The sequence below is a fragment of the Schistocerca serialis genome, chromosome 5 (assembly GCF_023864345.2).
Source record: "Schistocerca serialis cubense isolate TAMUIC-IGC-003099 chromosome 5, iqSchSeri2.2, whole genome shotgun sequence".
In the NCBI taxonomy this organism is placed as follows: domain Eukaryota; kingdom Metazoa; phylum Arthropoda; class Insecta; order Orthoptera; family Acrididae; genus Schistocerca; species Schistocerca serialis.
In genome coordinates this window covers 497,652,818-497,677,077 of record NC_064642.1, presented here as the reverse complement: position 1 = coordinate 497,677,077, position 24,260 = coordinate 497,652,818, and the positions used below count along the sequence as shown (strand labels likewise).

Genomic DNA, 24,260 nt, shown 5'->3' with positions numbered 1-24,260 from the left:
GACAGATGGCGAAAATACGTTGCTGCGGTAATGGACTCTCGAGTCCGGTACGACCAGTAAGTGTGTTTATCGGGGGAATAAAAGACTTTCAGTTACTTCCAACAGGATGGACCAACTGCCCACGCACTGGCCGAACCTTCGAGCACATTTACACAACCTTCACGTCTCACAGGGTTGTTAGCAGAGGTCAGTCTGGTCGCGGCCCTAGCTGGCCACCCAGGTCACCTGATCTGTGAGTGTGCGATTACTTTGTGTGGAGAGCTCTCAAGTCTAAGCTGTCGACGTCACAACCCTTATAGTCTTCAAGATCTGCAGCAGAACATTTCGAAAGAGACTGCAGCAATTCCAGCAGTCCATCTTCGACGAGCCTTCAGCAACTTGCTGACCAGGGCCAAAGAGTGCCAAGAGGTGAATAGTGGTTACTTTCAACATGTACTGTAGTCAGGTTAGTACTGTGTTTACTTTCCTCTGCTGTGTTTCTTCATAGTCTAGTGTTACGTCTGCCACAGATGGCCCCTGCCAGGCAGACTACACTCAAGACACCTCTGTGTACCATAATACATACACAAGCACTTGCAGGCGCAACCAAGAGGAAAACAATTCTTCAAAAATAAACAGAACTTGCTAGAGACTAATGCGAACCTTTTTCTGCAGAGGTCATCTCACAGACACAGGAAAGTTGGAGTACTCCGCCGACCTCCGCCGGCTTTATAAGGCCAGCGCAGCAGCAGTACAGCCAGTTCCTCGCCGAGCTAGGACCAGCTCCGACTGACCTCAGAGACGCTCTTGATGAATAGTCGCCTACTTGTTATTTGTTTTCTTTGTGTGTGTATAGTGATTGTTCGAGAAGTGTAGTTCAGTTTCAATAAACGACATAATGCTGAGTATTCTTCATCTGGAGCTGTGTTCTTCGGGCCATTTTTATTTGCCCCATGCTATATTACAAATTCCTTGCAGCGAGCGACAATTGTCGCTCCTATGACGAGCACTGCATCTCTCGGCTCTCCGCTAGCGCAGTTTAGCCTCCAGAGGAAAAAGAGGAAAATTTCGGAGTGTCCGCTACCCGGCTACTTGTCGCTAAGGAGAAACCTGCTGGCTACCTCTAAAGGCGCTCCATTCATTCGACTCAGGCGCGCCTGTCCCAACAGAAACATGGCTGCAGGGTATAGAAAGGGGAGGGCAGGCGCAGGTCCTTTCTCCTTTCCGACTTCCCCTCTCGCCCTGGACTCTCTCCTTTCCGCACCCATCTTTGAAGCGACGCTGCTGTGTCTCAGCCCTGCGCACGCGGAATGTGGCATGTGTCGCCCGTGGAACGGACGCCTGCACCGCTATTAATTAGAACGCGCCCGTCCCGCGTCGCCGCCCACGCAAATTAACTGAACGCCGATGGTTCTTTCCCCTCGCGCGGTTCCCGCTAATTTGCGAGAGGTAACTTTTCCTCCTCTCTTTTTTTTTCGGGGAGAAGAAAAAACTCGAGAGCTGCGTGAGGGGGAGGGAAAAACCTAGGCCGTTTTAAGCCATTACGCGGGATGAATATGTACAGTAGGGCGGCGTTTGGCGGCGGCTTTGGCGCTTTTCTTTGCTTTTGAGGCGCTAACGACGGCTGATGTGAAATGTAAACGCCGCACGAGCCCGCCTCCCGTGTAATTGCTCTTTCCTGTGAGCCGACTCGTCCGCTCCCGCCGTTAATCAGCCGCGCAGCACGGCCCGGCGCCAGAGGATTTGATTTGTACGAGCCGCGCGCGCTCGCGCATAATTCTGTGCACACACGGTCGGTGGTTGGCTAATCGGGTGCCGGCTACCTGTAGCGTGACCACTAGTCCCTTAGATCGAGCTCGCGATAAGCTAAACAATGTGGGAGATGTCACATTTCCACAACAGTTAAAAACGTGCAGGGTGATATAGTGATTTAGGCACTGGAGTCTCACCCGGGATAAACGAGCTTCAGACCCCAATTTAGCTTGTAGGCTTTCTATTGCTTCCTAGATAGTACCCGCCTACGTAGTCGGTGGAGCTAAGGCACACCTGCGTGAAGGCGCTCGACTCGGGCTTTTTTCTCCCCAAGGTTCGATCGGTCGCGAAATGGAAACCACGGTGAAAATTAAAAATCTTCTGACTACTTCGCTGCGAACTTGCTGCTCCGACGTAGACTTTTGTCGTAGGGTGGTAACAACTTTCCAATACTCTCGTCATAGAACGCAGCCGCTTGGGTTCAAATGGCTCTAAGCACTATGGGACTTAACATCTGAGATCATCAGTCCCCTAGACTTAGAACTAATTAAACCTAACTAACCTAAGGACATCACACACATCCATGCGCGAGGCAGGATTCGAACCTGAGACCGTAGCAGCAGCGTGGTTCCGGACTGAAGCGCCTAGAACTGCTCGGCCACATCGGCCGGCGAGCCGCTTGGGGATTCCGCCAGTTCTCTCCGCTGGTTTGCAGCTCGTTGTCTACACCAAAATGCTATCCTCATAGCCAGCGGGTAATATGAGCAAATAGATGAAAATCAGAGGGAGCAGAGTCGGTGCCGTACGGTAATTAAACACGTCCCGTCGTATACGCTGCAGAAGCGTCTTTGTTGCAGCTGCCGTGTACGACCGAGCATTGTCATGAAGACATTCAGTGACTCATGACAACATTCCTCTTCGCTTGTCCTGAAATTCCCTTCGTAGATAATTTTCTCGAATCGCCTGATCCACTCGTTGAACGAGATCATTGGTTAACACTCGCTTCCTTCCCTGACAGGCAGCATCATGAACGTCTGTACCTCCTGGTTAAAAGTTCCTGCACCATTGTCACTGGCCGGCCGATGTGGCCGAGCGGTTCTAGGCGCTTCAGTCCGGAACCACGCCACCGCTACGGTCCCAGGTTCGAATCATGCCTCAGGCATGGATATGTGTGATGTCCTTAGGTTAGGTTTAAGTAGTTCTAAGTTCTAGGGGACTGCTGACCTCGGATGTTAAGTCCCTTAGTGCTCAGAGCCATTTGAACCAGTGCCACTCTTTGCTGTCACACATTACAGTTACGTTATGTGGGTTGCTTGAAATCAGGCGGCAACACGGAAAAAACGATTGAAACCACGCACCAAGCAGTTCGCTGTTAGCGGGAGACAATTGTTCTTACTGTGTGCTTACAATGGCCAACGGTCTCTCCTTTCCGTCAGATCACCGAAGTTAAGCGCTGTCGGACCGGGCTAGCACTTGGATGGGTGACCATCCGGTCTGCCGAGCGCTCTTGGCAAGCGGGTTGCACTCAGCCCTTGCTAGGAAAACTGAGGAGCTACTTCACTGAGAAGTAACGGCTCCGGCCGGGAGAGCGGTGTGCTGCCCACATGACCCTCCGTATCCGCATCCGGTGACGCCTGTGGGCTGAAGATGACACGGCGGCCGGCCGGTACCGTTGGGCCTTCATAGCCTGTTCGTTCAGAGTTTAGTTATTAAGTGGTTTGCTTATAACTGAAACGAGCGACGTGACGCGATCGACGGGTATACTATAGACAATGCGCAACGCATCTCCCCAAAGCTTCGTCGGATTTTCATAGTGGTTTTAGTTTTGTGACTGATTGGACTATGAATAAGAAAACAGCCCTGGTGCCTTCGTGGACATCGTGGTAGGGGAGGGGGCAACCGTAATAGTATGAGCTCCGCTGCGTGCCATCACTGCGCGGTAGTGGAGATGAACTTCAAATCACAAGCAGGCCATCCAAACTACAGATAGCGAACCTGTAAACGTAAGTATTAAAAGATTGAGCCCGTACAACCAATAAATCGCCAGATCTCTGACAAAATTAGTACATAAACAACTGAGAAGGTCCTTCGAACGGACAAAGTGCACAACTCTGCAAGCGACAATAAACTTTAGAAAAAAGAGGTAGAATCGCCCAGCGCTAAGAAAGAGAACGAGAATACGATGGAACTTTCACTGTCATCAGCCGGCAGCCGGAGGAGACATGTTGGCTTCAAGCTGCTGATCACCAGTCATTGCACCAATGTCCTCGATTAAATCCCAAACCTCCCTGCTATCTCAAGGAATGAGGGCGTGCGGCACTTTTGATGGTGATACATCCACCAAACGCGGACTTCAGACTCCGTGCCCCCCTTTATGTTCTTCAAACGGAGTAGGGTGTGTGCAGGCAACTTTTTTCGGCCTCCGGCTTCTCTCATCAACATACAACGCAAGTGTGACACCGCATCAAACATACACCCATTACACTGACCAACATTCAAGAGGTACTCGAAGGCACAACTCTCACATCTCGCGAAGTAAAGAGCTGTTGATTCTGTGCGGAGGAAGAAACCCCTTTGCGATTAGGCGGCTGGATCTACCTGTCATTTCTCTCAAGCAACTTTGCCATGCTATCTTTCCTGTTCTAAATAGTAACCAGTGGTAGCGATGATGTTTCTTTCCCCCATTCTTTTCCAACAGAACTACTTTTCCGCCGCCAAAGACTCCTGTTCAAATCCCACAAAACTAAAATTGTGAAAATGGACAGCAATATTTCAGTCATTTCATAGACGTTTTGGGGTTCTCTAGGAATAAAAAGAATTATCGCATTTGTGGAACATGAAATTTCTTTTTATTTACGAATGATGAAATATTTGATACCAGATTTCTAACAGTGTGAGAAAACCACAGTGCAGTATCGAGAAACTATGATCTTTTTGCAGTTACTATCCTTTTCACGGTAGGAATAAGTTAACAATATAAAGTCGCCCCAAACACATTGATGGTGCCAGCCATATCTCTGTGTACGTAGCGGAACTCTTCTACACTTACCTCACAACAGGACCGTAACAGATGTTACCTATCGTCCTTCATGGTTCAAATGGCTCTGAGCACTATGGAACTTAACATCTGAGGTCATCAGTCCCCCAGAACTTAAACTACTTAAACCTAACTAACCTTAGGACATCACACACATCGATTACCCGAGGCAGGATTCGAACCTGTGACCAGAGAGCAGTCGCGCGGTTCCGGACTGAAGCACCTAGAACCGCTCGGCCACCACGGCCGACCGTCCTTCATGGTTTGTCAGTACAAGCAACGAAGAGCGTTCCATAACTTTAAGATCAAACCAGATTCGCCGGCCGCGGTGGTCTAGTGGTTCTAGGCGCGCAGTCCGGAACCGCGGGACTGCTACGGTCGCAGGTTCGAATCCTGCCTCGGGCATGGATGTGTGTGATGTCCTTAGGTTAGTTAGGTTTAAGTAGTTCTAAGTTCTAGGGGACTGATGACGACAGAAGTTAAGTCCCATAGTGCTCAGAGCCAGCCAAACCAGATTCCTAAACTGTTTTCAGATCAGTAGACGGAAATGAATGCTACAGATAGTACGATATTCCGTGTTTTCATGGTTCGGCTGATAACAGAGTGATAAATAATTCTGTTTCATATACTATGTTCCGCGGGTCCTGACTGTGTGTGTCGAAATACTAAAGAAGCTGTACAATGTCAACATCTGAAACTTAGTTGCATAAAACTTACTGTATCTAATAATAATCGAAGCGTGAACAAATGAACATGTAAAAACTCTTAAGACCAATTTTTATGGCTCAAATTTACCGGTTGATGTACTTCATTCTTCAGTGCGGTAACTAATTACTTCCCGCATCGCCGTCCCGCTTATCTTATTGCAACACTGCACGTAGTGGTACAGTACGTTAAAATCCCTCTTCGTCCCAAGAGCCTCAGAGCACAGGGCGCACTGAGGTAAGCCCATTTCTTCCCAAAAAAATGGGAATGGCAACTGTCTACTTCTGGAAGTCACAATTTGTACTACCTTCACTACGAAGTACAGCTATGAAACTGGTACGACAAAAGAGCGTTTTGGAAATGTTTCCCTGTGTCAGACGTGCTCAATAAATTGAACTGTGTGCATTCACAAGAACGTGGGCGAACGCCTTGAAAGTGGGCAGCCTTGCGGTCAAAAGACGACCCGAAGATGAGATGGTAGAGCCCACTGGAAGAGACTACCGTAGTATGGAAGCTCAACGTTGAGATCTAACACCTTTCTAAGTTAAGGTAACATCTGAAGTGGCAACAATGGTTTAATTAGTTAAATGTATTTTGGACCTAAACGTCTCAAAAATGAGATCGACAGGAAGTGCAAAATGGCTAAGCAGGCATGGCTAGAGGATAAATGTAAGGATGTAGAGGCTTATCTCACTAGGGGTAAGATAGATACTGCCTATAGGAAAATTAAAGAGACCTTTGGAGAAAAGAGAACCACTTGTATGAATATTAAGAGCTCAGATGGAAACCCAGTTCTAAGCAAAGAAGGGAAAGCAGAAAGGAGGAAGGAGTATATAGAGGGTCTATACAAGGGCGATGTACTTGAGGACAATATTATCGAAATGGAAGAGGATGTAGATGAAGATGAAATGGGAGATTTGATAGTGCGTGAAGAGTTTGACAGAGCACTGAAAGCCCTGAGTCGAAACAAGGCCCCGGGAGTAGACAACATTCCATTAGAACTACTGACGGCCTTGGGAGAGCCGGTCCTGACAAAACTCTACCATCTGGTGAGCAAGATGTATGAGACAGGCGAAATACCCTCAGACTTCAAGAAGAATACAATAATTCCAATCCCAAAGAAAGCAGGTGTTGACACGTGTGAAAATTACCGAATATCAATTTAATAAGTCACGGCTGCAAAATACTAACGCGAATTCTTTACAGACGAATGGAAAAACTAGTAGAAGCCGACCTAGGGGAAGATGAGTTTGGATTCCGTAGAAATACTGGAACACGTGAGGCAATACTGACCCTACGACTTATCTTAGAAGCTAGATTAAGGAAAGACAAACCTACGTTTCTAGCATTTGTAGACTTAGAGAAAGCTTTTGACAATGTTGACTGGAATACTCTCTTTCAAATTCTGAAGGTGGGGTAAAATATAGGGAACGAAAGGCTATTTACAATTTGTATAGAAACCAAATGGCAGTTATAAGAGTCGAGAGGCATGAAAGGGAAGCAGTGGCTGGGATGGGAGTGAGACAGGGTTGTAGCCTCTCCCCGATGTTATTCAATCTGCATATTGAGCAAGCAATGAAGGGAACAAAAGAAAAATTCGGTATAGGTATTAAACTCCATGGAGACGAAATAAAAACTTTGAGGTTCGCCGATGACATTGTAATTCTGTCAGAGACAGTAAAGGACTTGGAAGAGCAGATGAACGGAATGGATAGTGTCTTGAAAGGAGGATATAAGATGAACATCATCAAGAGCAAAACGAGGATAATGGAATGTAGACGAATTAAGTCGGGTGATGCTGAGGGTATTAGATTAGGAAATGAGACACTTAAAGTAGTAAAGGAGTTTTGCTATTTGGGAAGCAAAATAACTGATGATGGTCGAAGTAGAGAGGATATGAAATGTAGATTGGCAATAGGAAGGAAAGCGTTTCTGAAGAAGAGAAATTTGTTAACATCGAGTATAGATTTAAGTGTCAGGAAGTCGTTTCTGAAAGTATTTGTATGGAGTGTAGCCATGTATGGAAATGAAACATGAACGATAAATAGTTTAGACAAGAAGAGAATAGAAGCTTTCGAAATGTGGTGCTACAGAAGAATGCTAAAGATTAGATGGGTAGATCACATAACTAATGAGGAGGTGTTGAATAGGATTGGGGAGAAGAGGAGTTTGTGGCACAACTTGACTAGAAGAAGGGATCGGTTGGTAGGACATGTTCTGAGGCATCAAGGGATCACCATTTTAGTAATGGAGGGCAGCGTGGAGGGTAAAAATCGTAGAGGGAGACCAAGAGATGAATACACCAAGCAGATTCAGAAGGATGTAGGTTGCAGTAGGTACTGGGAGATGAAGAAGCTTGCACAGGATAGAGTAGCATGGAGAGCTGCATCAAACCAGTCTCAGGACTGGAGACCTCAACAACAACATTTTGGACCTCTTTCGCGGTAAACCTTATGACAACATGCACAATAGTTGAACATATCTGATTAAAATTTATACTGGTTGGATATAAATTTTCCGGAAAAACTTTTGGACATTGTTTTCGAAATGAAAGGATGGTGTTATATTATGTACTTAGCTTATCATTTCTACGTTCTATGGATCGCACTTGCCATCTCACATCATGACGCAGTACGTGCCGACTGATGTACAAAAATAATAAGTTTTCTCAGAAGATGTGATAGCATAGTTGCCACTTAACGTAAGTTATTTGTATTTCTGTCAATGCTACATAAAGCTTTTAATAAAAGTTATTAAATGAAATACGACTATTGTGAATACACTCATTTATAGCTAGGAGCTACTGTTCGATAAGGGATACAACATAAAACGTTGTAAGTGTAGTTATTCATGAATCTTGCTGTTTGATAAATTCCTCATATATGCTTATTACCAGTTAAAGCTGTTGGTAATGGATGTGAATTACACTGTAGTTCAGTTAATAATCTCTTCTCATACGATACGTTTATTAGTGACGTGAATACGTTGTTACAGTGCATTCTTCTTCATTAAAAAGAGAGACTAACCCGTGAAAAAGTCATGGAAAAATCTCCGTTAACGTCTGTCTGGCAGCATTTGTGATTTCATCTCTAACGAGAAAAGAACTGACTCCTCTCTTCATTTTATGTAGCTTTTATGGCGATTTACATATATTTAAAACAAAAAGGGGGTGACACGTTCTCACTGTGAGGAATTCTATTCGTAATTTTCTTTACACAGTAATAATCTGCTTTATACACTCTATATGCGGTACAAATGCAACTATTTCTGGATTATTGTAGCACTTTTTGATTACGTTGTCTCTCAGATACGTGAACATACCGAGGACAATAATACGCCGACATTTGCTGTAGCCGCTTAATAGAGAGCGAACAAAACATTACTTTAATGACATGAAGTAGGGCTTAACGCAGACTGCGATTGTTCTGCAGCTGCGCGGCAGATTATGAGATGTAACTGGACAAACTGCGGTTATATTCGCAATTAAAGCTGCAGTAAATTAGTGAGCTGACAAATAAGTGGAGGCGAAATACGTAAGCAGAAATTGTAGCAGTACTGTTGTAGACGTTTTGTTCGCTCCGCTCCTGAGCCTGAAGTGGCTAGAGATAAGTGCCACGACTATGAATTTCATTTAACTACGATTGCACATCACGATTAAATTTTAAGCACACTGTTACTCCTCCGTGGACCTTACCTAAGCAGATCAAGGTTTGACTTTAATGCTGCAAATATTTATTGCATCCAGTCGTGTAAATCCTTAATTAAGTACTAAGGCTGCATTCAGTAGCGTCACAAGCTTGATATTCAGATCTCTGTAAGCCCTGTGCTATAAATACAGGGTAAATTAGACCAAAAAAAACCTAAAACAGAAATTTGTCCTCACTTGTTCATCTACTTGCAGTTTCAGAAACAGCTATTTGTTTGAAAGAGCTGTTTCCCCGTGACAGTTAAAGTAGATACTTCTCGCAGTGTACATCGTTCCGAATTTATACGCACACACTACAATGATGACAGTGATCGATACAGGATGTCGCAGGAGGAATGGTCAAATTTCAAGGATATGACGGGAACGATTATTCGAAGTAAAAAAGTCTAACAAACATGGGCTTTAAAATATACACCTTAAGCTATGAGCACTTCTTCATCTTCTATACTGTGAAACAAATCCCTTCTAATGTCAGGTCTTTGCTTTTCATACATGATCAAAAGTATCCAGACACCTGGATGAAAATGACTTACAAGTTTGTGGCGCCCTCCATCGGTAATGCTGGAATTCAATATGGTGTTGGCCCACGCTTAGCCCTGATGACAGCTTCCACTCTCGCACGCTTGCGTTCAATCAGGTGCTGGAAGGTTTCTTGGGGAATGGCAGCCCATTCATCACGGAGTGCTGCACTGAGGAGAGATATCGATATCGGTCGGTGAGGCCTGACACGAAGCCGACGTTCCAAAACATCCCAAAGGTGTTCTGTAGGATTCAGGTCAGAGCTCTGTGCAGACCAGTCCATTGCGGGGATGTTATTGTCGTGTAACCACCCCGCCGCAGGCCGTGCATTATGAACAGCTGCTCGATCGTGTTGAAAGATGCAATCGCATTCCCAAATTGCCTTCAACAGTAGGAAGCAAGAAGGAGCTTAAAAAATCAATGTAGGCCTGTGCTGTGATAGTGCAACGAAAAACAAGGGGTGCAAGCCCCCTCCACGAAAAACACGACCACACCATAACACCACCGCGTCCGAATTTTACTGTGACACTACACACGCTGGCAGATGACGTGCACCGGGCATTCACCATACCCAGACCCTGCAGTCGGATTGCTACATTGTGTACCGTCATTCGTCACTCCACATAACGTTTTTCCACTGTTCAATCGTCCAATGTTTACGGTCCTTACACCAAGCGAGGCATCGTTTGGTATTTGAAGTGTGGCTTAAGAGCAGCCGCTCGACCATTAAATACAAGTTTTGGCACCTTCCGCCTAACTGTCATAGTACCTGCAGTGGATCCTGATGCAGTTTGGAATTCCTGAGTGATGGTTTTGATAGATGTCTGCCTATTACACAATACAAACATCTTCAACTGCCTGCGGTCTCTGTCACTCAACATACGAGATCGGCCTGTACGCTTTTGTGCTGTACGTGTTCCTTCACGTTGCCACTTCACTATCACATCGGAAACAGTGAACCTAGTTATGTTTAGGGGTGTGGAAATCTCGCGGACAGACGTATGACACTAGTCTCACCAAATCACCTGAGGACGTTCGAAGTCCGTGAGTTCCGCGGCGCGCCCCACTCTGCTCTCTCACGGTGTCTAATGACTACTGAGGTCGCTGATACGGAGTACCTGGCAGTAGGTGGCAACACAATGCACCTAATATGAAAATCGTATGTTTTTGGGGGTGTTCGGATACTTTTGATCACACAGTGTACTTTGGGAGGAGCTAGTATGGACCAAGACATGGAAAAATTGTCTGGTAAACAGGAGCTTCAAAATGCTTGCCTTAAGAGGTATGAGCACTTATTCAGTAGAAGAGATGTGTTTCCCAGTAGCGTAGTTGAACAAGTGTTAATAGCTCTTAAGGCTTGTACTTTAGAACCACTGTTTACTAGACTTTTTTTTTATTTTTGTCCATACTACCACCTCCCAAAATATGGAAAGCAAAGAGCTTGAAAGAAGAGATTTGTTTCACGGTATCGAAGGTCGAGAGGCGCTCACAGTTCTTATGGAACGCATTTTAGAGCCCATACTTACTAGACAATGTTTTCTTATTTTGGTCCGTACTACCTCATCGCAAAATACGGAAAGCAAAGAGCTTGCAGCTTGTTTCACCGATCGAAGTTTTATGTGGTCTTTTTTTCCGTAACTGTCCCGTAACTAATATTAAATCAGAACACCCATAAGATCGGAATTCGTAATCATAAACAAAAAGTGAAATGCATATTAGTACCAGCTATTGTCAGTAGCTAATTCTCTTAATTTACATTTTATTTGGATTTGCAGGAGGTTTATAAGTATGAAGTCATTTGGAAGCATATTAGGACGATATGGCAGTACTCTGGCGAACAGCGAGGCTCGGCAACAGTGTAGAGGGACCACCTCCATATGAATTCTCCGAAGGGCGCTCCGGTTGGGCTGCAAGTCAGTGCCGTTTGCTCGACCAGCCTTCCCTTTTGAGTTAGCGCATCTGTTGTGAACAAAGCGCTTTTGAGACGCACACGACCCTATAGACAACATCGGGAACATGAAGTAAGAGACTCCACTTTGGAACCTCTTTATACGCGTGGGACACCGTCGAAAGCCGTGTTCACAAGAACGAAATATTTACGCAACATAGGAACTGACAGGATTGGCTAATGTAAATAAACTGGAAGTTAGAGAGAGACATTTGACGGTGCTGCCGAGGCCCCACTTCATTGGTCACAGGAAGAGACAGAAAGAGAATGAGATGCGTTTTTTCAGCACTAAATGGTAGGAAGTGCATTACTTGTTAACACCTTGAAGAAAAATTCAGGAAAGTGGACCAGCAACTTTTAAGGAATCCTTTTACTGGTCGGCGCTTGGAATATATATAGCGCAGCGGATCCGACCAGAGTAAAGAACGCAAAACGCAGAAATATAAGTTTTCCTCTTACAGCCTAGTAGGTACAATTTCATTCAGTTTTTGGTATTCGACTCTTCGACTTCTTCATCTCTGGGAGCCTTCACCTTCACTGGCCTGCGAAGTCGCTCAGTACCATCTGCGAGCAGATGAGCTGAGGGACTGGGAAAGATTTCGGGCTGATTAGGACTTAGCCGCAGGCGCGGGTCATTGGTGTGCTCCTAATGACTGATTCTGCCGCCGTCTCAGCCTCCATCCACAGATGGATATGATGAGATCGAGCAGCGACAGCGAAATGATTCGTAGAGACAGTAAAGTCATTTTTGTAGAATTTCATTAATCTCAAGCTTCACTCTGGAGACTTGCTGAGGATATAGACAGAATATGGGTCTACTATGTGATTTCTAAAGTGCGCAAATTTTACATTTCTGGATACTTAAAGCAATTGGCCAGTTTTTCCGCAGCGTAAGTGGTGGTCTACGTTACGACACAGGGCAGTCGGAAGAGTTAACCGGAGTGTGTAAGCACCGCTTTCAACAAATTTGTCCGGAAAGTGACTGCCAGCCCCAGTTGTGCTGTTGTGTCTCGCCCGTTGGCACTGACTGACAGCCTAGTAGCTAATTTACGAGTGCTACTCCGCACTGGCTGGCTTTTTGGTCCAATGTTTCCGGCATTCGGGCAATACACTTTTCGTGAACTACAAAGTTCTCAAGTCCAAGGTGTAACCGTGCAGTCCTCTCATTCAGATATTAAAATAAATTAAAGAATGTTGGATTCTGTGCGTTCGGATTTCTGAGCCGGGCGGGGCAGATGCAGAGAGCGTCTATCTGTGCCACTTGCAGACCAGAGACACCTCAGGTATTGGGAAGTGACCACCGTGAAGGCCAGAACACTGTCGCAGATGGGTCTCCGTGAGCAACAGTTTTTCTTTTTTATATGAATCACACTACTGATCTTGCTCAATATAATGCGATGCTAGACAGTGACATAGATCCAATGACTGCACGCGCGTAATCCGTGGATGTGCAGTGCGGACGACCAATCACTGAGTGTTCATTTGTTTAAAATGAAAAAAAGTGTTGTAATTCCTCAGAGTATCACAAATGTTTTGAAAAGTCTTATTGATAAAGAGTTTAAGCTGTCCGATGGCTACTGACTCTAGCCTCGTAATACCATACGGGCGAGGAACGGTTAAATAGATGCTGACGGAGCGCTACAGAAACTCGTTCTCGGAGGAAAAAGGAAAAAAAAACTGGGAGGTCGCGACGAATGGCCATCTGAAACTTTTTCCTCCCCCTAACCGAAAGTGGCTGAGCACAGCACGGGGGATCCTCACTCGAAAAACTCCGGCAGGCGCTAAGCTCGCTCGCCGCCTCTTGGCGAGTGGCTCTGGCCAGCTCTGAGGTCTCTCTCCGTCTCGTCTCTTCTCGTTTTGTTTTGTTTCACTTTGCTTTGTGCAGCTCTAACGCGGAGCCCACTTGGGGTAACGGATCTGCGTGCTCGACGCGCACCGAGCGATTATCGGGAGAAATAAGCGCACGAGGGGCGCGGATTAAAGCTGACGCCCGCTCGTGTGATGGGCTGGTGAGAGGAGGGGGGGGGGGGGGAGGGGGGAGGTGGGAGGGTCTCAACCAACACTCGACACGGACCGAATAAATCTGTTAGCGGCGCCTACACGTGAATCCCCGGTAGGTGACCTGCAACTCAGTCGAGGACGGCACTATCCGAGCGGTTGTAACATTATTCAACAATCTCTTGGTAACACAGTCCTTGCGCCTCTGCTCCAAACTTTCACTTACTTCGGAGTATCGGGCATATTGCGATGCCTCACCCTCAAAAGATGGTAATACAGTTTTAATATTCAATAAACAATTAGAAATAAGTAAAATAAATTACCGAAGCAAAAACATGATTAGCTGTTATGCAAAAGAATCTGAATATTACTTTCATGTACAGAGTGTTTAAAAGGAAGTGTCACATATTCCGACAGGAGGTACTATTGGTCAGAACTATTTCCTATAACGATATGTAAAGAAACCAATACCTGTCGAGAAAGGGCCAATCTGTCCCTACATCCCCATCTGTCCTTTACTGTAAGTAGAATCAGAAGCTATAGGTAGTGGTGCATGTGGTTACAACACATCCTTCAGCCCTACTTCGCAGTTAATCACGCAGTCTTTCAAATACAACTGACTCCATTTGGACTGCGCCACATGCATTGGCCACATGCTATTATAGCGTCTGCACAATGTCGATAAGTTGGGCATACGCCAATGCCTTTAAATGCCCCCATGGAGTAAAATCCAACTGGCAGGCCATGCTACCGGACCCCCTCGACCAATCCATCGCCCATGAAACACTGCGGTGAGCAACTGTGGAAAATGTGTAGGTGTTCCGTTGCACGTAAACCACAGTCGTTGTCTAAGTGCAAGGGTAACGTTCTCCAGTACCGCTGATAGTACAGCCCGCAGAGAACTGCAACAGTAAGACGGCCTAAGCCACCAAATACCACACATTACTCGTCACAAGTAAAACTGTCCATGTCCCAACAAGCAGACATATAATTATCGGAACTTTTATTCCATTTTGACCAACACTGCCTCCTACACTAGTAAGTTACGCTTTTTTAAAACACGCTGTGTATTACCAAGGTGACAAGGAGATGAAAATGGTATTATGATGATAACTACATATAGAGATATATTCCCCTATTTTTAAACTCGATAATTAATGTTAATTAATAAGTTACGAACCATCACCAAAATTACGATTTCCGTTTCCTGCGGGTTAATCATCGGTGCATTCTCAGCCTTGCGTCATTTGAAAAGAGGTCAATTAGGTACCCTTCGGACCACGCTACACCACTACAGCCAGTTACTGTCCGATCTTCTGTGTCGTTTGGCCCAACGAAGGCGCCGTGTTACACGAGTGTAAGTGGTACAACATTCTTGGCAGACACGTTGATATACCAATATTCGGGCAGCATCATTCACGGCGTGGTCATGGACAGGTCCAAACACAATACCTCATTTTTGCAGTTCTATAGCGTCTGCACGTTACCGATTATTACGTGCATACCACTTCATTGCCATGGCCAGATAGCCGTGAAGGAACATCACTGCTTGGTGCCATTGCTACACCATCAAAAACACTCCAAAGCGACCACTGTACTCTTCTGAGTCGCTAACTATTACTTTGTCCTACGAGCTTACGTAAGCGTGGCGGCATGAAGTCGAACTAACACATTAGATAAGTTGTAGCGAAGGTCGTGACAGTTCTAGATACGTATATATGAAGAAGGTATCTGTTCTTTCGGACATGTCCGAAAGAACACATACCATGTGTGACCATGCAGCTCTCTTAGAATGAAACGATAATTAAATCAAGACCCTAAGCCGTCGACAGGCGTTGATATACATCAACGGGGACAGTTGAAAATGTGTGCTCCGACCGGGACTCGAACCCGGGATCTGCTGCTTACATGCCAGACGCTCTATCCATCTCAGCCACCGACGGCACAGAGGATAGTGCGTCTGCAGGGATTTTATCCCTTGCACGCTCCCCGTGAGACCCACATTCCCAACTACATTCGTAGTGCCCCTGCCCATTACTCTATTTACTCGCAGCAGACAACCTTACCGAGTCCGGTAAGATTCCTTGGTGAGAGGACTGGTAAAGGACGCACTCGGCCTCGTGATGCCACCTGAGGAGTACTTGACCCAGTAGCAGCGCTCCTCGGTCTGCAAAGTCTGCAAAACGGCCGGCAGAACAGTGTGCTGACCACATACTCATCCACACCTCTCCGCATGACGCCACAGGGCAGCCGATGATAGGGTGGCCGATACAAATTCCTTGAGCCTTTACAGGCTGATGAGCAGCTCGTAAAATTAATCAATTCAGAGGCGCGTGTAGGAATTTCTTAGCGTTCAGTTCGGTAAGTATGAGAGTGTTACGGAAATGCTCCACAAGCTTGCATGGGTAAGGAAGAGGACACTGTTTTCGCGACAGGATGTTAAGAGACTGCGGTGGACTGTAGAACGATTCTGCAGTGTAGGACGAAATAAGGGAGATTTTGGTTCGTACAGAGGCATACAAGCACTCACTTTTCCCAATGACCAGCAATAGTTTAAAGCGTCCCCCGTCACACTGTGCAATGTGGCTTGAAGTATACGTATTTAGGCGTAGATAGTTTTGCAAATTCAGCCGATTGACTCACTGATTAAGGCTAGTTATTCAACAAACCGACGAGATGTTTAATTTCAGTATCTACCTGCACTGACGGCGATAATTTCTTCTATATCCAGTAGCGATTTGTTACTCATTGTAACTCTTTTTATTTCCCTCCAAGCTAAAAATTTGGCAAAATATGGTGGCTTACATTGTCTAAATAGACTAGAAGTGGAAGTAGCTACAGACTTTTCAAAAGGTACGCCGAGTCATGGAAAAAGGAATGAACCTTAGTAAGCGGAATAAGAGGAGTTACCAAACCGTGAAAGTGCGTGAAGAGTGTAAGGCTATTCCACAGAGATAATGAAGGGCCGTGATTGATTAAGGGTAGTTTGTCTCGCACCTACAGACTGAGAGGCAAGTGCTTGGCGGTGGGCTCATTTCATGGGAGTAACAATGCACTCCAAAAGGGAGAAAAACAGGCCCCCGGGATAACGCGCATTGGAACCGAGAGGGCTGTGCAACCAGCCGGAAAGCGTAGGCCTCGATACGCATCCGCGGCGCCCAGCGGTGTCACCCCACGCTTAGTGGCTGCCTCTGTCATTCTGTAATGCTGCAGATACACACCGTTCACAGATCACTGTACCGAAATATGTTTTTTTTCTGTATTACGTGTATGTTTTCGAAACATGGGTGGGGAGAATATAGTCCAACCAACCGCATCTTTCACCTTACAAAAAGCAGGATGAAAATATAGAGGAAGCTGGTACCTTGGAGCTTCTAATTCTCAAGTAGCTCCCCATCTGACAGCACGGGGCTGAGTGCACCCCATTCCAGTACTCCCACCAAGCAAAGATTCCTATCACTCCTGGGAATGAAACCCGGTCCTCTGCACTGCAGCCATCTACGCTAACCAGTTTGGCGCTGATGCGGCCTTTATGAGGAACAGGGTGAACCAGAAACCACCGATAAAATTTCGGAGGTTGTTCAGACATTTTTTCTGAGTGGTTTGATACGAAGAACACGTGGTCTCCGGTAGATTGTTACAGAATAAAAATGTAATTGTGATTATTCGTTTTCTTACTCCATTTACCTTTGTTTCAGGGAAAATATCCTCACAACAGTGAAATACCATGTACTATCCGATCACCAAAACACAGAAAACTGAGTAACGCGACAATACTCAGACGAAACATGTACACTTTCATCACAGTGTGTTCAGTGTGCTCTAATAGTGTACATTAGGGTACGTAATAAATGTGGAACTGTTCACTTAGAGGTATTGTTCGAAATGTCGACCACAATGGACACGTCAGTGTGTACAGCGATGCACCATTGACTGCCTTACACACGTCAAGAATCCCAGAAGTTTGGCGTACTACTTTTGTGGCTGCGGCAATCCTAGCATCCAGGTCAGTGCGAGTAATGACCAGGTTCTCGTAAGCTAGTCTCTTCACATGCCCCCAGAAGAAGAAATGTTCCTACGTTTCTCTGGAATCCAAATTGGTCTTCCACGAGGTCGGCTTCTACCAGTTAACGTGGATCATAAATCAAAAGAAACGCTGCTTGCCACGGGAATCCACGAGTCTCTTATACCAAAATAATGAGATATTATTCCTTTTTGTCGGTGGACGTCTTAAGAAGTAACATCTGATTTGTTGTGTCGAATAATTAGTCTTTGAGGCATTATCCCGTTCATGAATGGTATCGAATCAGTAAAGTGGAAACTAATTGGCTCATTTCGCACTTCGTAGTTCACGCAGTCTGCTGACCATAGATGTCAGATTGGTACTAGCACAAATATTCCGTCTTTTTCTTCTAAGAGAGATCAAGGTGGCCACACTGTGTGTGTTTTTTTTTTTAGGCGATTTATAGAAGTTTGAAACTACTTCGACAGACACTGTCGCTTATCTCGAGCGATTGCGTCTCCATACCTATCATAAATTTTAAAGACAGCCGGCCAAAGTGGCCGTACGGTTAAAGGCGCTGCAGTCTGGAACCGCAAGACCGCTACGGTCGCAGGTTCGAATCCTGCCTCGGGCATGGATGTTTGTGATGTCTTTAGGTTAGTTAGGTTTAACTAGTTCTAAGTTCTAGGGGACTAATGACCTCAGAAGTTGAGTCCCATAGTGCTCAGAGCCATTTGAACCATTTTTTAAAGACATTTCCACTTCAAAATGCTTCAAAAATCAAGTATGGGGAATCTCACCTTACCATTATACTCAGTCATGATGTTCAAGAACTTACTAGTCCAGAAACTCATATTAGTAAATTTACGTTTGTTGTTTTGACTTGTTTGACCACCAATCATGTTAGGTTTGCTCTTGCATCCAGTGAGTTATCAAGCAGCCTTCACTGGTCGAAACTCTAGCCATCTCCACATACTGCTACTCGGAGAAATAAACCTTTTAAAAAGAGCAAAACCCTCCAAAGAGGAGTGTCTTCAGCCACCGTCGGGGTGTTACAATCTACCGGTCAGTGACCGCGGGAACGACGCGGAGTGCCAACTTGAAATGAGACAACTGAAGCATTTCTACAATGAATTCAGTCCTTAGTGCAGAACGTGTAACGCCGGCCGGGGTGGCCGAGCGGTTCTAGGCGCTACAGTCTGGAACCGCGCGAACGCTTACGGTTGCAGGTTCGAATCCTGCCTCGGGCTTGGATGTGTGTGATGTCCTTAGGTTAGTTAGGTTTGAGTAGTTGTAAGTTCTAGGGAACTGCTGACCTGAGAAGTTAAGTCCCATAGTGCTCAGAGCCATTTCAATCATTTTTTGAACCAGAACGTGGCACGTGCTACGCAAGTCGAAATAGCCCACGGATCTCATTGTCCAGGCCCGACCGCTACTGAATCCAGGTCGCTCCACCCCAGATGTGTGCCCAGAGCAATTAACTCCCAGACCCAGAGCGACACCAGGGCTTCCTGGATTAGCCTGATAGGGAGTGAGCATGAATCCTCAGCCCCTACAATATGAAAACATCAAGAAGTGGGGTGAAGTTCCCATCGCCCCTCCCCCACCCCAAAAAATGTCCCTAATGACAGTTCGGCCATGTGTATGTAACTGGTTCACCAGACAGGCAAAATTGTTTGTCCAGCATAGAGGTAAATGAGAGGTTTGGAGCATGTGCCAGTGGCAAAGTACGTGAGTGCTAAGCCTTCTTGGGCTTAGTTGAGATCTCATGGTCCAGAGCCATTTATTCTTCCAGAATGAGATTTTCACTCTGCAGCGGAGTGTGCGCTGATATGAAACTTCCTGGCAGATTAAATCTGTGTGTCGGACTGAGACTCGAACTCGGGACCTTTGCCTTTCGCGGGCAAGTGCTCTACCATCTGAGCCACCCAAGCACGACTCACGCCCCGTCCTCACAGGAGACGAGGTACTGGCAGAAGTAAAGCTGTGAGGACGGGGCGTGAGTCATGCTTGGGTAGCTCAGATGGTAGAGCACTTTCCCGCGAAAGGCAAAGGTCCCGAGTTCTAGCCTCGGTCCGGCAGACAGTTTTAATCTGCCAGGAAGTTCCATTTATTCTTTGCCTTTCGCGGGCAAGTGCTCTACCATCTGAGCCACCCAAGCACGACTCACGCCCCGTCCTCACAAGAGACGAGGTACTGGCAGAAGTAAAGCTGTGAGGATGGGGCGTGAGTCATGCTTGGGTAGCACTTTCCCGCGAAAGGCAAAGGTCCCGAGTTCTAGTCTCGGTCCGGCACACAGTTTTAATCTGCCTGGAAGTTCCATTTATTCTTGTTTTAAGAGACATCTGAAGAGGTATCGATAATGCGTGACTGTGACCCTTCTGGCTGTGTGAGGTAAAACAGCTCCAATCTCCCCTTTCAGTCCAGATCAGGTCTCCCCAAGGCCACAGTGCCGCACTTGGAACGTAACCAGCAGTGCTCAAGGATCCAACTGGGAACCATCACCAGAAGCACAGTGAATGTGACCTGCCTGTCCGGGAGAGTGTGTTGAGCGGGTGGTGTGCCGGTGTGTCGGCAGGGGCCACGATGCGCCGCCAGGTGTGGTGGGCGGCGCTGCTGTGGCTGGCGGTGGCGGCGCGCGGCGAGCAGCGCTTCGCCATGGAGCCCCAAGACCAGACCGCCGTCGAGGGCACGCGCGTCACGCTGCCCTGCCGCGTCATCAACAAGACCGGCATGCTGCAGTGGACCAAGGACGACTTCGGCCTCGGCACCGACCGCAACCTGTCCGGCTTCGACCGCTACTCCATGATCGGCAGCGACGAGGAGGGTGAGTACCACACAGCAGTTTCAAACCTACTGCGCCGCCGCAGTGCTCTCGTGTGTACACGTACACCGACGAAGAGTGTGTACATCCTTCGCAGTTCAGAATCGTTGTACCGTTGCTGTTCTCCTGTATGTACAAGTGTCCAATCTGCAGCATTATTGTCGCCCAACGACGGCAGTATTAACGTTTGTGAGTGACACTTCCTACATCGCCAAACGTAAGGAGGATAGGATAATAATTAATACACGAAGTACGCAGCCAATTTGATACACATTTGAGGCAATAGAAACGCAGAACTTTAGAAACGGCAATAGTCTTCTGAAGACCGAAACTGGGAGAAAATGCAGTAGGAAAAATAGAAGCATTTTGCGACTTAACAGTCGAATTTAGATAGGATAGCCCAAAGCAACGAAGCAGTCAGGATAAAATTTCGGTAAAAATATGAAATCTACCAAACTCAAACATTGTTCACGAGTTAGTGATAAGTTTCTGAAATTATATGTTCCACGCACAGTCTTAGCATCTGAATACAGCATTGAAGGAGTGTACGAGGGCGTGCTGAGAAGTAATGCCTCTGCTTTCTTACGTGAAGACTCTTAAAACTTTTTACGTAAAAGAAACGTTAACACTCTACATCTTTATTCTTTACCTCTACACATTTATTTCTGAACATAATCACCCTGATGACGAACACGTTTATCACAACCAGAGACCAGTTTGTTGATACCGTCACTATAGAATGTTTGACTTTGTGTACGGAGCCTCAACCTTACCTCTGCTTGCACTGCTGTTCCTTAAGGTTTGGAAACAGACGAAAATCGGATGGGACCAAGTGGGGACGGTACAGAGGATGATCAATGACAGTGAACCCAAAGTGTCTGATTGTTGCAGACGTCACAGTGCTCGTGTGTGATCTGGCGTTGTCCTGTTGAAGGAAAGGGTGTTCCATGTGCGGACAAACTCTCCGAATTAGAAAATCCATTACAGCTCGCTGTTTCTCAGAAATCGACATAGTTACGCACCGCCATGCTACACGCTACAATTTGGACCCCTCTAGCGGTGGAGGGCTGCAGATCAGTAGATATGTAGAATAAAGGTGTTGAATGTTAATAACGATGGTTTTATTTAAAAACGTTCAAGAGTTTTTGCATTAAAAATTCGGCGGTTTTACTTCTCAACACGCCCTCGTAGTTTAGGGATTAACAACCCATCAATGTCGAGCTAACTAGAGACGGCGCACGAGTGGGTACTCTACAACAACTGGCCAAAATTGTTACAGCTATTATAAATGTTCGCGCTGCTACCAACAAGTGTGCAGAATATTTTATATTAAACACATAGTGGTCTCTAATGACCTTTTGAGTTTCGACAGAGGTAACTGCTGTTATTTCAAAGAGAAAAAATATTGTGACACGTTCCCGTCTATTTAAATTTAAATCACATCTTTCATAACACTCAAATTATAGGTTACTCTGTAAATTGCGGAAAGCTAATAGGTTCTTACTTTTTTTTATTTTCATATTCACCGACTGGGATTACAATAATCACTTCAGTTCCCCTGCTTTTCTTTTGGTTTTCTTTATTTGCAGGTCTCCATTCTCTTTCCATGTTGCCCTTCGGTGTTTTTGTCTATGTTCTTTCTGTATTTATCGTTACTACGTTACTAGACTAGAGACCCATCGCGACATCTCTCGAGTACCACCAGCTACTTCAGCCGGACGATTTTGCTGCCGTAGCTATAGTTTTGTTGAGGCGCCACTGTATAGAGTTACGAGTAAAATCCAGAAAAGTACGTTAGCTAACTGCCTATTACTCCCAATTTTAGTATAACTCAAACGATTTAAACAGCGTACATCAGGAAAGTCCTCAAGACACACGATTTAATCGGCAGTCGTCATCACACTTCGCCTCGTTTGTACGAAATACTTATAAAAGCAATCAACAAACTTTCTTAGTGAATCAGTTTCTCTGTTAGTGAAAACCGTACCAAAGTCCCTAAAGGAGTTCGTCAGAGTAGCCTTCACGTACAGGTAGAAAAACGAGGCGGGCGCTTAAATTTATAGCATATAGTAATTGTTATTTATTCTTCCTCGCTAGACTTGTAAATTGAGTGTCTGTTGTTTCTGATCCTTTGAGCTTGTTTCTTTCCACATTTTTTGTTTTTATGTGATCCAAGCTATTTTTACCCATTATTTTTGGCTCGATTTTAATGCGTTAACTGTCGTATTTCGCATCCAAGAGCCTTGGAGGTATAAAAAGAAGTCCCCAGTTTCCAACTTTAAAATTGCGAGAAGAGACAGTTGCCCTCCGTTGATGGCCACCTTACGCCTCGGGTGCCCCCGAAATCCACCGGATAGCCGTCGCGTAATTATCCAGTTTGCTAACACGTCGCATCTCGTCGGCACTTTTTCCTCCAACGACCGCGGATGAGCGCGTAATAAGAGTGTCAACTCGTTCCTTGGCGGGCAAGGAGATTCTGAGATTTAGCTCGGATATCCCCGTAAGGCCGCCGGGAACGACCTATTACCGCATTTTTACTGTCGCACCCGTCGCCGGCGCGGCGCAGTAGGGCAGCTCGAACCTGCGGAGTACGCATTTCTCCGCACGAGCGAATGGAGCCCACGTACGCTACGGCAGAGTGGAGCTGAAACGAGGGGGTTAGGGGTAAGGGGTGGTTTGGAGGAGCAAGGCGGCAGGCGAGAGATTCACGCTTTGGCACCCGTCTGGGGTGGGCCTCCCGTCTTCTAACAGCGGAGCGTATGCATATTCATGGAGGGTCGTGTGCGAACCGTAATGAGCGCACACAGCGCCTGTGATCCCGCCAGCTGCGTGCGCCGTCAAGTGGCGAGCACTCGCTCCAAGAAACTGTGCCCTCTGTGCCCTCCGCCCGCTTCTTAATCCCACGGGCGCCTCCTTCCGTCCGAAGAGGGCGGGCGCAGCGGGGAGCTCTAGACTGTGTTCCGCCACTTTCCGTTCCACATTATCCGGATTAGATCGCGTTTCGGCCACTGTGATCGGACCTCCTCTACCTTGTCTTCTTTTCCACGACGGTAATGTTTCTGGACGACGTTCTCATTGACCTACCGCTCAAAGATGAGCCTAGCGATTAAATTTTACTGGATAATTTCATCCACTGAGTGAACAAAATAAAGCTGGCCCGGAAAAAATTCATGCACCATAATATTGGTAACTCATCTTACATTATACGCGCCAGGACACTATTATGTAAGTTCAGTTGTCTATCTTAAGATGCATGAAACGCACACTAGAAAAAGAAAGACACCTGTCGTGATCGTAGAAAATTTTAATTTTTATTCTTGCTTTTGTGACCATAATAAGGGTCCAGGCTCCATAGGCAAACAGGCAGCCGAAATTAAGAAATAGTCCACCAGGACGTGAGGACAAGATAAACGACGGAGGCTGCCAAGTATGGCTTGCTGATCAAATAACTTAGTGTTTGACTTGCCAGAGGAAGCAGCATGAGATCAAACTTGTGCAATGGAAGACGCAAACAAAATGGTTCAAATGGCTCTGAGCACTATGGGACTTAACTTCTGAGGTTATCACTCCCCTAGAACTTAGACCTACTTAAACCTAACTAACCTAAGGACATCACACACATCCAATCCCAAGGCAGGATTCGAACCTGCGACCGCAGCGGCCGCGCGGTTCCAGACTGTAGCGCCTAGAACCGCTCGGCCACACCGGCCGGCAAGACGCAAACACCAGAGCGATAATACAGCAAGAGAGAGTGTCAGTTACGTGCGGAAAAGACTCGCGTGGAACCAA

At 46.2% G+C, this 24,260-nt stretch overlaps 1 protein-coding gene across 4 annotated transcripts in view; it reads left to right on the top strand.

Annotated features, from left to right (window-relative positions):
- The window catches only part of LOC126480688 (irregular chiasm C-roughest protein), a 1,491,349-nt gene that overhangs the window by 1,249,210 nt on the left and 217,879 nt on the right, over positions 1-24,260 (top strand). For all 4 annotated transcript variants that reach the window (XM_050103921.1, XM_050103923.1, XM_050103924.1 and 1 more), the window contains one exon: positions 20,226-20,474. In XM_050103921.1, coding sequence (XP_049959878.1) covers positions 20,234-20,474 — 241 coding nt within the window. In that variant the 5' untranslated portion in view covers positions 20,226-20,233. The remainder of the gene's footprint in view (positions 1-20,225; positions 20,475-24,260) is intronic.